The sequence below is a fragment of the Musca domestica genome, unplaced genomic scaffold (genome assembly GCF_030504385.1).
Source record: "Musca domestica strain aabys unplaced genomic scaffold, Musca_domestica.polishedcontigs.V.1.1 2, whole genome shotgun sequence".
In the NCBI taxonomy this organism is placed as follows: domain Eukaryota; kingdom Metazoa; phylum Arthropoda; class Insecta; order Diptera; family Muscidae; genus Musca; species Musca domestica.
In genome coordinates this window covers 21,493,438-21,508,487 of record NW_026712249.1, presented here as the reverse complement: position 1 = coordinate 21,508,487, position 15,050 = coordinate 21,493,438, and the positions used below count along the sequence as shown (strand labels likewise).

The 15,050-nt window shown below is 35.8% G+C and overlaps 1 protein-coding gene across 1 annotated transcript in view; it reads right to left on the bottom strand.

Moving 5' to 3' along the window:
• Window positions 1-11,679, bottom strand: part of LOC101895038 (glutamate receptor-interacting protein 2) — a 114,467-nt gene extending 102,788 nt beyond the window's left edge. The window contains exon 1 of the mRNA XM_059121951.1: window positions 9,823-11,679. Within this exon, the coding sequence (XP_058977934.1) occupies window positions 9,823-9,946 (124 nt within the window). The 5' untranslated portion in view covers window positions 9,947-11,679. The remainder of the gene's footprint in view (window positions 1-9,822) is intronic.
• Between the last annotated feature and the right edge of the window lie 3,371 nt (window positions 11,680-15,050).

The window sequence follows — 15,050 nt, the reverse complement described above, 5'->3', positions numbered from 1 at the left end:
TACAACATGTTTCTATTCTATGTCAAAATCTCCGATAATACTTCATTTTTTGTTGAGAGCTTCAAAGCAGAAAATATTCAAGATAAAATTTTATGGAGTCTCTGCACAAAAGATACTGGTATACTTGATATATGTAACAAAATATATATATATTAACAATATTGGTCTTAAAAAAAAATTTTCAATATTATCTGCATTTTTTTCCGAATTATCTGTTTTTCATACCGTCAGCCATATGGCTACAGAGAGGGAATATATCATTTGATACGGCCAAAACATGTCTCATTGAAATAACGGTTTTCGAATCTAGAGCTCTTTGGACCAAATCCGTTTCAGGAAATTTGTAGTCGATCTTGCGATATTTGTTCTTCCGTCCGTCTGTCTGTCTGGCTGGCTAGTGCGAACGATAACTCTCGAAGGGAGTATCCAATTTTGCCCAAACTTCGTACATCGTAATATTTCTATGAAATTTAGATCGAGTTCGGAGATGGGCAATATCGGTCCACTCCCTGTTGTACCTCTCCCAAGAAAACGTCGAAATTTTCAAAAAAAAAAAAAAATACTGCACAGAAAAAGAATGGATACTACGACTCTGCTCTACCTTTGTAAATCCCACTATTTGTATTTCTTTCAACAATTATGGTTTATAGGAGCATTTTTCATAAGCTCACATAAGGCTTTAAACCTAGAACGTGTTTTTAATATTTATAAATTCTTGGGTTTAAGGTAAAATTTTAGCTATAGTAGAATTTTATGACAAATAATTTTTTTGGAGATTTTGACTTGCTTTCATACCGTTTAAAGGGAATTTTTAATTTATTTTATTTATTTACTTATTTTTATTTATTTATTTTTTATATATAAATATATTTTTTTTTTTTTTAAAGTAACCAAAATCTGCTTTGGGATACAATTTTCCTCAAATTTTTATTGGGACTATTGCCAAATACACTTAATTTTGCACACTGGACGCTCTCACACAAGGATACCGACCCTATTTTGAATACCCCGCCAATTCTCATTTGCAAGATACACAATTTCCAAAATCTCTTTACAGATAGTTAAATATACACATATTTTTCTCCAAAATAATGGACATTTAAAGAATTTCGGTAAACAATATTTCATTAATCATTTAAAAATAACATATGGTAGCGTCGACGTACACTCTTTTTTTGTTTTGCAGTACAATACAATTTTTTTATGATTAATTAAATCGAAACAATAACAGAAGAAGAAGAACACAAGAAAAAGTGCTCTTCTCTTGTTGTACGAAATTTTAGTGGGTGTTAAAAAGCGTTTTAGTGTGTTGTCCCAAAAATAACAATTTATTACCGAAATAAAAACTGACGGCTGCCAGGCATAATTAAAGCAAAGAAACCAACAACAAAAACAAACTGCTTACATTTTTCAACAGAATTTCCTTATGACGAAGAATTTTTTTCTGATTACAATTATTTTGCAAACACATGAATGGCAAAGGAATTCCAAGAATATTTCTTCAATCCAAAAAAAAATCAAATATTTTCAAATTTAGCTACAATAGATGATGAATAATTCCATTAAATAACTATGACAACACACACAGAGCGACATGTGCAAGTTTACAATACCCACACAGAGATATAAACATATGGATGTCTTCTCTTTCTGTGTGTGTGCAGATGTATGAGAAATTTTAATTAAATTCTTAATTACGCGTACAAATGCCATAAATTCATTAAATGCAATTCTCAAACACACTCACACTAACACACACACACACCAAATAACTTCGCACACAAGTGCCCACACACACACTCACATGGGCAGAGCATAAAGAATTTTCTTCAATTTTTTGTTTGTCTCTATAGAACTTGAGAAAACTGCAATGCCTACACACACACGCACACACTCAATTGAAAGTCAACCATCAACAAAAACGTGATGTGGTTTACGCTAGAGCAGAAAATATTTGATGATTACCAGTCAGTTAGACAGGCAGTCAGCCAGACAGCCTGCCAGCCAACCAGCGAAGCACACAATGAAAGTCACACATTGCCATTAAAGAAAGTCGAAGACATCGTTTATAATAAAAAGCATTCCTTTCACACGTACACACACACACAGGGACTCTAACTCTGCCCAGACAATAAGGAAGTTTGTGGAAAAATGTGCATTCTTCTTGGCTAAATTAAACGCCAGTTTCTTATCGAGAAGATATCATTGTTGTTGGTGTTGTTGAAATATCTGCAATATATCTGCGACACAATACACAAAAATTATCACCTCGTTATACGCTCTCCTAAATTGATTCCCAGCAAACACTTGGAAGCTATAAGGGCCGAATAACCCATTAAAAGGTATTGTAAAACCAGTAAGGAAAAGTCAAAAGTCGGGCGGGGCCGACTATATGATACCCTACACCACATTGCATATTTAGTAGAGTTCCCGTAACAAAAGAATTTATTTGAAGTAGATAATACCACCTATCAACATTTGGCTTTAAAGCGGTTATAGTTTGGTTTCAGAGGAACCCAATATATGGGAGGCATATCCAATTCTGCATCGATTTTCACTAAATCTGATAGAGATAATTTTTGTATTTTATACCAAATAACATTGCTATAGAGTGCCTGATATCACTTCGTGAAGGTTTATATTAAAACAATTAAGTAAAGGATATAGTCGTGCGGGCCGACCATGTGATACCCAACAACACTACAATATGTTAGAAGCCCCCACATAAGTCCAAATCCCTTTTAGAAGATTTCGCTTTTGAAATTATTTCATGGAGCACTGCCCAGATATAACCCTTAGCATTTTGATCATGGACATTTGCCCAATATTTACGCACTTCGTCGTGCTGTTAGTTGTTGTGGTCCATTTCACAGCTATATATAATCCAATGACAAAATCTTCCCTTTTCTTATCTCTCTTTTTAGGCGTGACGATCGGCTTTAATTGTGTGATCAGGAATTTTTTTCTGTTTTTGGGTCAATATAACTAAACTACTTCGCAATCATCTTTAAAAGCAAGAGGCTCCTCTATATCTCTAAATTTAGACTCATCTATATGATTTGCTTGTCTACGTTGGCTATATTGGTCAACGAAATCAACATAAGAAAGCCAGAAGTTCGCCTATTGTGTATTTCGGATATCGCCTGTAAGAAATGTTGGTATTTTTTCACACAAAAGTAATGGTCTATTCTACCCGCTGTCTTTAATTCTAACTTCATGCAAGATTTCGTGTCCTTTGGTTTCTATTTGTGACCTTTATAATGGATGCAAAATCAGGAACATTTTGAGTTGCTGGTCCATTTCAACCCCTAAATATATCGCGGACATCTTTGAAAACAATAGACTTAGCCCTTCTGAGCCTAACCCTACCTTCGTCAAAAATTTCGTGAGGATCGAACGATAATTGCAATCTATATATAACAGGGCCCAACCTGTGTTGTAAGGTGACAAAAATATTACAAAATGCATACTTCAAAAAATGAAAAAATCGCATGCGATAAAAAATATGAAAAAATAAAAATATGTCACAAAATTCTACAAAACCTATTTTAACATCATTATTGGCATCTTTTTATGCGATTTTTTAGATTTTATAATTTTATGCCAAAAGGACATTCTAAATTTACAAAATCGCTCCAGCCATTCTGGAGATAAAAGCATTCTAGCTAACAAACCCTTCCTTTGTATATATACATTGTATATATTTTTCTATATATATCCGATATTTTTACTATCGGCATCTACCTAACGGTCAGAATTGGCCTGTTCGTCTATTTGTGATTTCTCCGGCATTAAAAATATTCGCGGTTAATGGAAAATTTCACTTTAACTTATCACAAATGCTGTGGCCTATTTCACACACTAAATATTACCCGATGACCATCAAAATTGGAAGGCTTCTACCCAGCCCAAAGCTCTAGCCCCATGCTGACTTTCGCTTCGATTGATCTAGTATTGTGACCTGTAGAACAACTGCAAAATCAGGAAATTTTTCAGTTTTTGGTCCATTTCAACCCCTAAATATTATGCGATCATCTCCAAAAGAAATAGGGTTCTATTCTGACCTTAACCCCACCTACATTTTAAATTTCGTGAAGATCGGGTTATAATTGCGACCTGTAGAGTGATTACAAATTAACATGGACAGACGGACAGACGGACGGACATACATAACTAGATCGACTCAGCTCGGCGAGATAGGAAGATCCATATATACTTTCCTATGTGGGAAATCAATATTTCGTGGTGTTACATAATTTTTGACCCAATCAAACTTATAATATCCCCAACACAAAGTGGTATAACAAGTAAACAAGTTGCTAACTTTGGCCGAGCCGAACATTAAATATCCTCCATCATTTGGAAGGAACTTTTAAAATTTAAAAAAAAATCCGATGACTTCGCTCAAATGAAAATCCTTATGTGAGAACTATACGAAGACGTAGATCTGCATAGTCAATTTTCTGTCACGGGCTGTAGTATCCATTACGAACTTCAAATACCAAGTTTGAAACAATTCCGGTGAACAATGTCGCTAAAATCATCAAAATACCGAATATACGGAGGTACCGATATATGGGGGCTATGCGAAGACCTGGACCTACATAAACAATTTTCTGTCATAGACTGTGGAACGTGAACGTTTCATTATCTTGCATCTTCTAAATAAACCAGTATTTTTTAAACTCATACAAAAAAATTCTCATTCACTTAACTGCATAACCCGGATTTATAGTTTAGTTATCATCACCGAGATTGTCGGATTCCGCCGACAAATTACGAATGAAATTAGCAAATACTTCGACCACGCACATAGCAAGCTCTATGCTCTTAGCAAGCTCCACTCTCATAGCAAGCTCCACGCTCTCAGCAAGCACCACGCTCATAGCAAACTCCACGCTCTTAGTGAGCTCCAAGCTCATAGCCAGCACCTAACGCTTTGTCGCTCCCACTAATTAAAGTTTCTCCTGACAGCAACCCAAAAACTTCGGAGAACTAGAATCGATATCAACTCGAATACTTAAGAGCCGACAGCAATCCGATAACTCTCTACTTCCAAGTCGCCCTCAACACGAATACTTAAGACAACTTCAGATTACCCGAATACTCCCGAACCGACAACTCACGAACTCTGACCAGCTGAGAAACGACCCAGATAGCTCCGTATCGACAATAACCCCCCCTGCATACGTATCGAGCAATCTAAAAATCACCCCATGTTCTTCATATATTAGTCGTAATATAAAAACTCTGAAATTATAAGCACTCGTGTTCTATTTAAGATTTGTGGGTACTTAGGATGATCCTGGCAACGACTGAACTCACCTCAGCCCCAGATAAAACTACTCGTTATAACTGTAGTACCTATTAAAAACTTAAAATACGAAATTTTAAACTCTGTCGGGGAACAATGTCGCTAAAATGATTAAACTACCGAATTTAGGGAGGTACACTTATGTAGGGGCAATACATAAACGTGGACCTATATATTTGAGTAAAATTGTATCTACCTATTTCAATTCGTTCGGAAGCTAAGGTGATTTCCACAGACGGACGCTGATCAAGAAAATATATACTTTGTTGGGTCTAAAATGTATATTTCAAGGTGTTACAAATGGAATGACAAACTTAATATACCCTCCATACTATAGTGGTGGGTAAAAAAAAATACCGCTTAAATTGATGGAGAAATTGAAATGTGCCAACTCTGTATGGAATCGGATGTTAATCTCGCCTTTTATGATTTTCATGGATATTCAAAATATTGACCCTTTGTGGGGGAAGTACCAGAAGTAGTGGACCGTCTTCACAGCAAATCTTGTGCTAGTAAAGATAACGGGTTGGGCGAAATTTTAAGAGATCGGGATGCTTACTTCGGATTTTATAATCGTTTTGGTTATTTAAAACTTTGACCCTTTGTGAGGAAGGTACTAGAAGAAATGGTCCGATCTCTACCGTTTTTATATCAGATCCTGTGGTGATAAAAATATTGAGATCTGTCAAGTCTGAATGGAATCGAATGTTGATTTCGCATTTTATGAGCTTCATGAATATTTAAAATTTTTGTGAGGCAGGTACCAAAAGGAGTGGACCGATATATCCCATCTTCACACTGGACCTTGGGTTAATAAAAATATTGTGATGTGTGTCATCGCATTTTATACGAATTACAATTATTCAAAATTTTGACCCTTTGTGGGGGAAGTACTTGATGGAGTGGTCCGATTCGGTCCATTTACACACCTGATCTAGGACTGGCAAAAATGATGGGACTTGCAAATTTTAAACAAAATCGAATGATCCTTTTCTCGTGCTATTTGGTACATTATTTTCTTTGAGAATTTTATGCTTTTTGTGGGGGAGGTAACAAAAGGGAGTTGACCTACATTGCCCATCTCCGAACTCAATCTATGTTTGATAATACCATTTCGATGTACCAAGTTTAGACCAAATCGTATACTCCCTTCCAGAGTTATCGTGCGCACCAGCCGGACAAACGGACGGACGAACATCACTAGATCGACTTCTGAAACGGATTTGGTCCAAAGAGACCTAGGTTCGAAAATCGTTATATCGATGAGTCACATTTTGGCCGTATCAAATGATACAGGGTTGCCCATATTCGACGGACCCATGACTCTTTGGGCCCTTTCCAATCGACGAGGCTTGTCCGCAGGCAACATTCTTTGCGTCAATTGAATTTTGTACGGGAACAACTGCAAATCAATGCGAATAATCCGTTGTAAAGTGGACCGAGCCATGACCAACTGCAGAGAACGGCGTTTTTGGGATGTTCTTGGGGACCTCTCAACACTGGTTCGTACGGCAGCGATATTCTCGGCCGATCGCCTTGGTCTACTTTTATATGGCCTCTTCGGATTAGAAAGAGCCTTACCACTCGAAGGCGCACTTCTCACATTTTTTAATGTTTTAAAAGCACGTTGAGTTTTCACAATTGACTTCTTCTGTTGGATGTAAATTTCAACTATTTCAGAGCGCTCGCGTGGCGTGTATTGGTTCATGGTAAAAATCTGCTTAGACTGACGCTTCAAACGCGGTATGTCATTAAGCGATGTGACATCTCTGTCAAAAGTTATGGCGTTGCCAGATGGGTCCGTCGACTATGGGCAACCCTGTATATACCCTCTCTAGCTATATGACTGAGGATATAAAAAGAAATCAGTATTACCTATCTTCTATATTAAAATTCAATTTTCTCCCACTACCACCCACACACACACACAACAATGTCAAAATCATATCAATTACAGTTATTAAAATAAAACAAATCTCATATCAAATAAATTTAACTAACAATTTAAGGCACACCAAATGAGCTTTGTCATTCGAATTTCTAATGTCTATAACTGAACGGAGAAACAGACGGACAGACAGTCAGACAGCCAACCAGCCAGCGAACAAACATGTTGCATTAATCGAAATGTTAATACGCTGAACTTTAAGAATAAATGAATGGCGTACGATTTTACTGGCCTTTAGTGGGCCACGCGTTACGATTCACTTGAAATTGTCTAATAGCGAATGACACACACTCTCTCCCTCACACATACACACACACACACATATGGAGCGGAATATCATAAACAATACCATAAAGAAACAATTGAGTACAAAAAAATAATGAATACCCGCCAATAAGTATGTATGCATGTAAGTGCAACATATGGGGTAAGGGGATGGGGGGGCTAAGTTAAAGCTAACAAATAGCCATAAATTTAAATTAAATTGAAATTGTATTAATGAAGAAGGTCCATGAAAATACCCCCCTCGAATGTGCTTTTGGGGTGGTGGGGGGTTGGTTTAGTTTCAATAGAAATGCATTGTTTTGCTTTTCATCCAATGAAATTGTTACCGAATGAATGACAGGCAATTAGATTAAGATTTGAGTCAAATTTATGATGCTAATGGCTCTTAAATTGGAAGGATTACATCTTTGGGAAGTGATAAAGCTCCAGACATTGCAAGGAAAGCGTAAAGGGGAAACAGCTGGCCGTATGGGTTAATAAAAGTTATCAATGCCTTCCATGGATAATATTACTTTAAAAGTCTATTTTTGGCAAAATGAAACCATAGACAATGTTAAGCCAAAGATGATACTATTTTCATAATTTTTGCAACTTTTTAACAAATTTCCAAATTTTAGAATTTTAATTTCAAAATTAATTTCCAAAATTGAGAAGTCTATGTAGTAAGTTATGGCGAAATGAGTTTATCGCTAGTGGCCCTAAATTATATATATTTTCTGAGATGACATGTCTTTATTTAGGGAAGCCTTATAACTCAATATTTTTCGTATCATTTTGTTTCATTTTCTCGAACGGTAAAACAAGTGTAACGAGAACATATATTTTGACATTCATATACTCTACAGACGATTTTAGGTAGGTACTTGAAAAACATAAAATTTGATATTTAAATGTTTTTATCACATTTTCTCGCACCTATAGCTCTCTTACTCACATAGTGTCAAATCTCAAAAAAATCAGTTACGGAAAAAATATTTATAGTTATCGTTTGGAATTTCGTTTCAGGACATTCGGCATCGATCTAGGAGTGGCCGTCTGTGCCTCTGTCTGCCTTGCTGGAATACCCGATTTGGCCCAAATTTAGTACATTTTAAAATTATTGTCAAACTTAGATCGAATTCTGAGATGGGCTACATCGGTCCACTCTTTTTGGTACCTCCCCCAGAAAAGTTGCAAAATTTCAAAGAAAATATATATTTTTTTTTATTTTTGTGAGTGCTAGGTCAGATGCAAAAGTGGACAATGTCGACCCACCATATCAAAATGAGTCAAAATTTCGAATAACCATGAAGCTCACAAAATGCGAAACAAGCATCAGTACATGTCAATATGCCTATCAACACAACACTTTTTCTGGTACCTCCCCCATAATGGGTCAAAATTCTGAATTCATATATGTCTCATAAAATGCGAATTTACTATCCGATCCTCTTCAAATTTCGCACATTTTACCAACACAAGATTTCGTATGAAGATGAAATATATCGGACCACTCCTTCTGCTATCTCCAACACAACGGGTCACGCATACCAATATTTTTATTAACAACCTATCCGGAATGGTGATGGGATATATCGGTTTACTCTTTCTGGTACCTCTCCCCACCACGGATCAAAATTTTGAATAATTATAACTCTCATAAAATCCAAAATTAACATATGTTTCTTTCTAAACTTCGAAAGTTCTAGTATTTCTACTTACAAAATCGGCCCTCTTCTGATACCTCCCCCGAAAACGGTCACAATTTTCAGTATTTATGTATCTCATAACTTGCGAAACGACCCAGAGAACCAATTGTCGGACGTCCGACACATCTGCTCAAAGTCTGAAGTTTTGCCCGACTCGTCGGACCAACGTAGATCCGAATTCTGAGCAATTATAATAAAGATAATAAATAGAGTACCTTTCTCTCTCTCTCTCTCTCTCTCTCTCTCTCTCTCTCAACAGTTATTAAGAAAGATGTTATTGCTATTTGCTTTCGTCATTACATTATGACAGTTGTTGTTAATATGTATATCAGAACTTAATATGTACATCAGAGACCATTCTTCCGAACTCGGTCCGTAAACTGTTAGAACGTCGGCAAAAAAAAAATCAGAAATGCTTACAATGTCCTAGACCGGTGCGACAACTCCAGTTTTCCTTCCGAATTTCCGCTGGGTCCCTGGGAATTCGGTCCGGTAAATTTCGGTCAGAAGTCAAACCGAATACGCATCGGACATCGGAAGTTTCATCCGACTTTCGGTTAGTTCAACTTAAAAGTATTAAAACTTACCCGACAACATGGGAGCCAACTGCATTGCCCCATTCCCAACCGCATCATGTTTGTCATCATTTTTCAGGGGGCCACTGCGGCCGGAAACACAGCTAATGGGTTTTTTGGTTTTCCACAGCTTCATTTTGAAATTAGGGTTTTCTTTTTATTGGATATCCGATTTTTCTTATTTTTTGCAATTCAAATGCCAAAATTTTTTTCAACACTCAAAATATTTTTTTTTTGAAATTTTAGAAATTTCTCACATTTGTAAGCACAACATTTTGTTTAGGCACTTTTTGTTTTGTTGAAATCAACTTCTTTTGTTTACTTTGTTTTATTTATTTTTAATAAAATATTTATAAATTTATTTCGGTTTTTTTTTGGATTTTAGACCAATACGAGAAATTGTTTACATTTCATAGAATACGAAATTTATCCGAATAGAGAAAAGAACTTTTCAATGATTTTTGTTGTTGTTGTGAATTTTCTGCTTCTTCTTTGCTTTATTTTTTGTTGGTGTTTTTGCTATTTTCTGATGATGTTTGGTGGCTCTTCTTCAAAACTGCATTTATTTTTAAATATATATTTTTCACGTTATTGTTGTTATAGTTGTTGTTTTTTTGTCTGTTTGCTGGCTGGCTATCTTTGTCATGCTGTGGTGCAAGAATATTCTGTCAGACAACGATGCTATTTTTTTATAGGTTATATAGCAAAGGGGGATAAATTTCCCCCTTCTTGCACGAAATTCACCAGACAATTCAAATGAACTCAGCGATTCGCGGCGACGACGACAACCAAGACGACACAAAACACACTTACGACGTCACTCATTTGTTGAAGAAGAAGAAAAAAAAGCTAAAAACAAAAACAAACTTTGGCACACGTTTTTCGTAATTTTGGCCGCCACCGTTACAGCCAGCCCACAGAAAATCGAAAAACAAAAACTTTTCTCGATTCGAAAAGTGAAAATGAATCAACCATAAAACTTGAAAATGTTAAAGTGAAAAAAATTGCGTAGACCGCTACACGAATGACTTAGGTCAGCGTATCCAATATTGGGGGATTCATTAGTGTTTTGTTTTTCTTGGATTTTCACAAAACCAAAAAAGAAAAACTATGTCGTTTCGATGTTCACTCAGCGTATTTTGGTCGCCACAACACAAAACCATCAAGGAAACCGTTTTCACTTTCAATATTCAAACGACCCGCGAGCTATCATTTATTTCGATTTCAAGCATAAATTTATTTCTTCCGTTTTTGTTGTTCTTGGGTTTTTTTCACATTTTTCTTTGAACTCCGTTACGCTCGATTAGTTCTTTATAACGTCACATAATTTTCACAATTTTTTTTTCTTCTTCTTTTTTCCGATATATTTTAAGGCCTATCTGCCTGGTTTCCAATTAGAATTATTTTTTTCTTTGCTTTGCTTCCACACAACACAACGGCGTAACGCAACAATCCCAAGCAAGAATACCGACAACGACCGTCTTTACACGGCCACACGATATTTTACTATGGCCACTGATCCCCAAATGAGAGGAGTCGAGCCGACAACACACGCACTCAACAGTGATCTACATTCATGTGGCCCGATTTTCCTCACCAAAAGGAATAGCCTGTAAATCACGCACTCACGCACACACTTAACAACAATTCGCCTCACTTCAGTGTAAGAGGGCTTCTTCTTCTTCTTCTTTTGCAAACAAACATCCAAGAATCAACTCAACAACTGTTGCTTCTCTGCGCTCTCACTTTCATTCTCATTTTCTTTACAACAAATACGAATTTTCAACAAATTTTTATTTTGGGGAGAACAGAGCAAAATTTGGAGCAATTTTCCCGTTATTCCAAATCACGTTGTTGCTTCATACGCGGCTTTTGCTTGACTAACATAGGCGATTTGTCATCAGCAATGCATGGCAGGCCTCTGTTGGCATGGTAACGTTGACGTCGCTGCCGGCGTTGACATTAGCGCCAGGGGTTCCTTTGCATCCGTTTTGTTTGTGTGAGCACTGTTGTTGATACGCGAATGTTTTGTGTGGGGGCCTATACGTATGTGTGTGTGAGTTGCTTGTTTGCCAAGGCATGAAACATGTTGACGGAAATGAGAATATCTCAGGGGTTTGTGTCTTAACTAATGAACATATTGCACAAAAACAAATATTAAATGTTGCCCTCCAAATAAACAATTTGTATGGACTTTCAATACCCCTTTTGGGCTCTTCTGACCTAAAACATTTGCTTAGAATACCAAATGTGATGGGGAAATGGATTTGTGAGGCTCATTTATATGGGGACTGTACCGAAATATATGCCTATAATTAATATATTCTTTAGGAAAAACTAAAATGTTAATATTCAGCCAAATCTATTAGAAATTGTGACCATATCCCTTGAAATAACTTAAATCAGGAAGTACCTATTTGTGGGCGCTACTGCGAAATTTGGACCTACATTGAAAAATTAATATGAATATTTGTGATTTCGTAAAATGCTAAGTTACTCTGCTCTATACTGAAGTCTAACGTCATTAAAAATTCAATGTCTACTGCTTCTTAGTTGGAAAATCTCAACAAATTATTTTTATTTATTTAACATTTTTTTTCATTTTAAACCCATAAATATTTTGCGAAAATGTAAAAAAATAAAAATAATAATAATATGCTTCCATTCTGATCCAAACCCTACCCCATTCAAAATTTCGTGAAAATCAGACGATAATTGCGACCTACATAGACTCCCCCAACACAGGGCTGTGAGGTGTGAAAAACATTGCAAAATGTAATATTCAATATTATATGTCAAATTGGAAAAATCTCATGCGATAAAAAATATGACAAGACATAAAAAATATCGCAAGATAATTTTTTTGCTAGCTGTTTATAATTTTTTGCCAAAAGGCCATTCTGAATTGGTGAGAATTGTAAAAATCCCTCCAGCCATCTTTAAGTTATAAGCTGTCTAACTAACATCCCCTTTTTATACCCTCAGCCATAAGTCTGATATATAATTTGACACGGCCAAAACGTGCCTCGTTGAAATTACAGTTTAAGACCCTCATCAGCTCCCTTGTCTTTTGTCTGGAATATTCTCAAAAGGAGTTATTTTAAAATAACTCCTATGATAGAACAAGTAAAAAAGCTGTAAGTTCGGCCGGGCCGAACTTTGAATACCCTCCACCATTTGGAACGAATTTGGCAGTTCTCAAAAACAATAAAATCCGTTAAAAATTCCGTTAAAATCTTAAAAATACCGAATGTAGCTGTTACATTAGACGGCATGGACTTGCATAGGTAAATTTTGTCATAAGCCATTATAATATTCAAATGCGAAACTTGAAAAAAAAAAATCGGTGAATAATGTACCTAAAATTATCAAAAAGCCCAATATCGGGAGGTACCGTTATATGGGGGCTATACGAAGACAGATCCACGTCTTCGTGGGACAATTTTCTGTCATAAGCTGTAGTATCCATTACGAACTTTAAATACCAAATATGAAACAATTCCGGTGAATAATGTCGCTAAAATCGTCAAAATACCGAATATCGGGAGGTACCGTTATATGTGGGCTATACGAAGACGTGAACCTCCACAGACAATTTTCTGTCGTAGGCTGTAGTATCCATTATGAACTTCAAATATCAAATTTGAAACAATTACGGTGAATAATATCGCTTAAATCAACAAAGAACCGAATATCCGGAGGTTCCGTTATATGGGGGATATACCAAAACGTGGACCTTCATGGCCCATTTTCAATACCAAAAGTCCTGTAGACATACTATACATTTGAGTAAAATTTTATCAATCTACTTCAATTCGTTCGGAGGCTAGAGTGATTTCCACAGACTGACAGACGGACGGAGATCGCTAAATCGACATAGAATTTTATGCTGATCAAAAATATATATACTTTGTGGGGTCTAAAATGCGCATTTCGAAGAGTTTCAAACTGAATGACAAACTTAATATACCCTCCATACTATGGTGGAGGGTATAAACAAATTTTACCCAAGTGACGAGAGTAAAATTAATTTCGTTACAATATCCACTTATTTTGAAGGCTCTTCAAAAACACTTTATTTGGAAACTATTGCATTATCTGAACTTTATAATTTACCCATTCCCCAGGTAGATCTCCATTTAATCATTATTAATTACGATCTACACACGGAGGAAGAAAAACAAAACATGCACTTGTCTTGCAGTCTCCTTTTTCAGTCCATTTTCCCCCATTCTAATGACATATTTATTTGACACATCGATGGGCATGAGATGTGTGACTAATATTTATTGCCGACATCAACGCATGACCGCAGCATAAAATTTGATATTTTTAGACGAAATCAAATTACCTTAAAGTTGAAAAAAAAGCCAAACGAAATCTTTGGCAATATCTCTATTTTCTCCGGCTCAACATCAACAGATACATAAATATGCTTTTTAATTGAAAATTTCATGGAGCCGTTGGCAAAATGGCAGATGAAGTTGTCATTATAATTTCCATTTTTATGGCAAATGTCCAAAATCGAGTTTTATCACTTTTGACCGATATTACAGGTACTGCATTCAGCCATATTTTTTTTTACTTATAATTTTCTATGAATGTATTTGAATATCTAAACAGATACAGATTGACAGAGAAATTCGTACATGTTTCCGCATTGAATGTGGAATTTTTTTAGAATTGGTATTGCAATATTAAATGTATTACAATTAATATAATCGTGAATTTTTATGAAATATTTTTAATTATCTGAGCTACGATCAGGACAAAATTCTTTTGATGATTTTAGCCACACTTTTCGCCAGATTTATTTCAAATTCCAATTTTAGTGTTCACAATAGGTAATAGTTGGAGTTCCTATGACAGAAAATTGCACGTAAAGATCCATATTTTCGCATGGCATATTTTGATGATTTTAGCTAGATTTTTGAACAGAATTATCTCAAAATTAGAGTTTTCAAGTGTTTTCAAGTACCTTCCAACAATCAGTTTTTTATACCTACACTACAAGGTTGTCAGGGTATTATGTCTTTGTTCATTTGTTTGTAACAGGCAAAAGGAAACGAGAAAGACCCATAGTTCCTTTTGATGATCTGCATAGAATCACATTCTGAATCGATTTATTCATTTCCGTCCGTCCGTCTGTCCATGTATTTTTGTGAACAAAGTACAGTTCGCATTTATTACCAGATCCAGATGAAATTTTGCACAAATCATTTGTTTGGCCCAAGGACGAA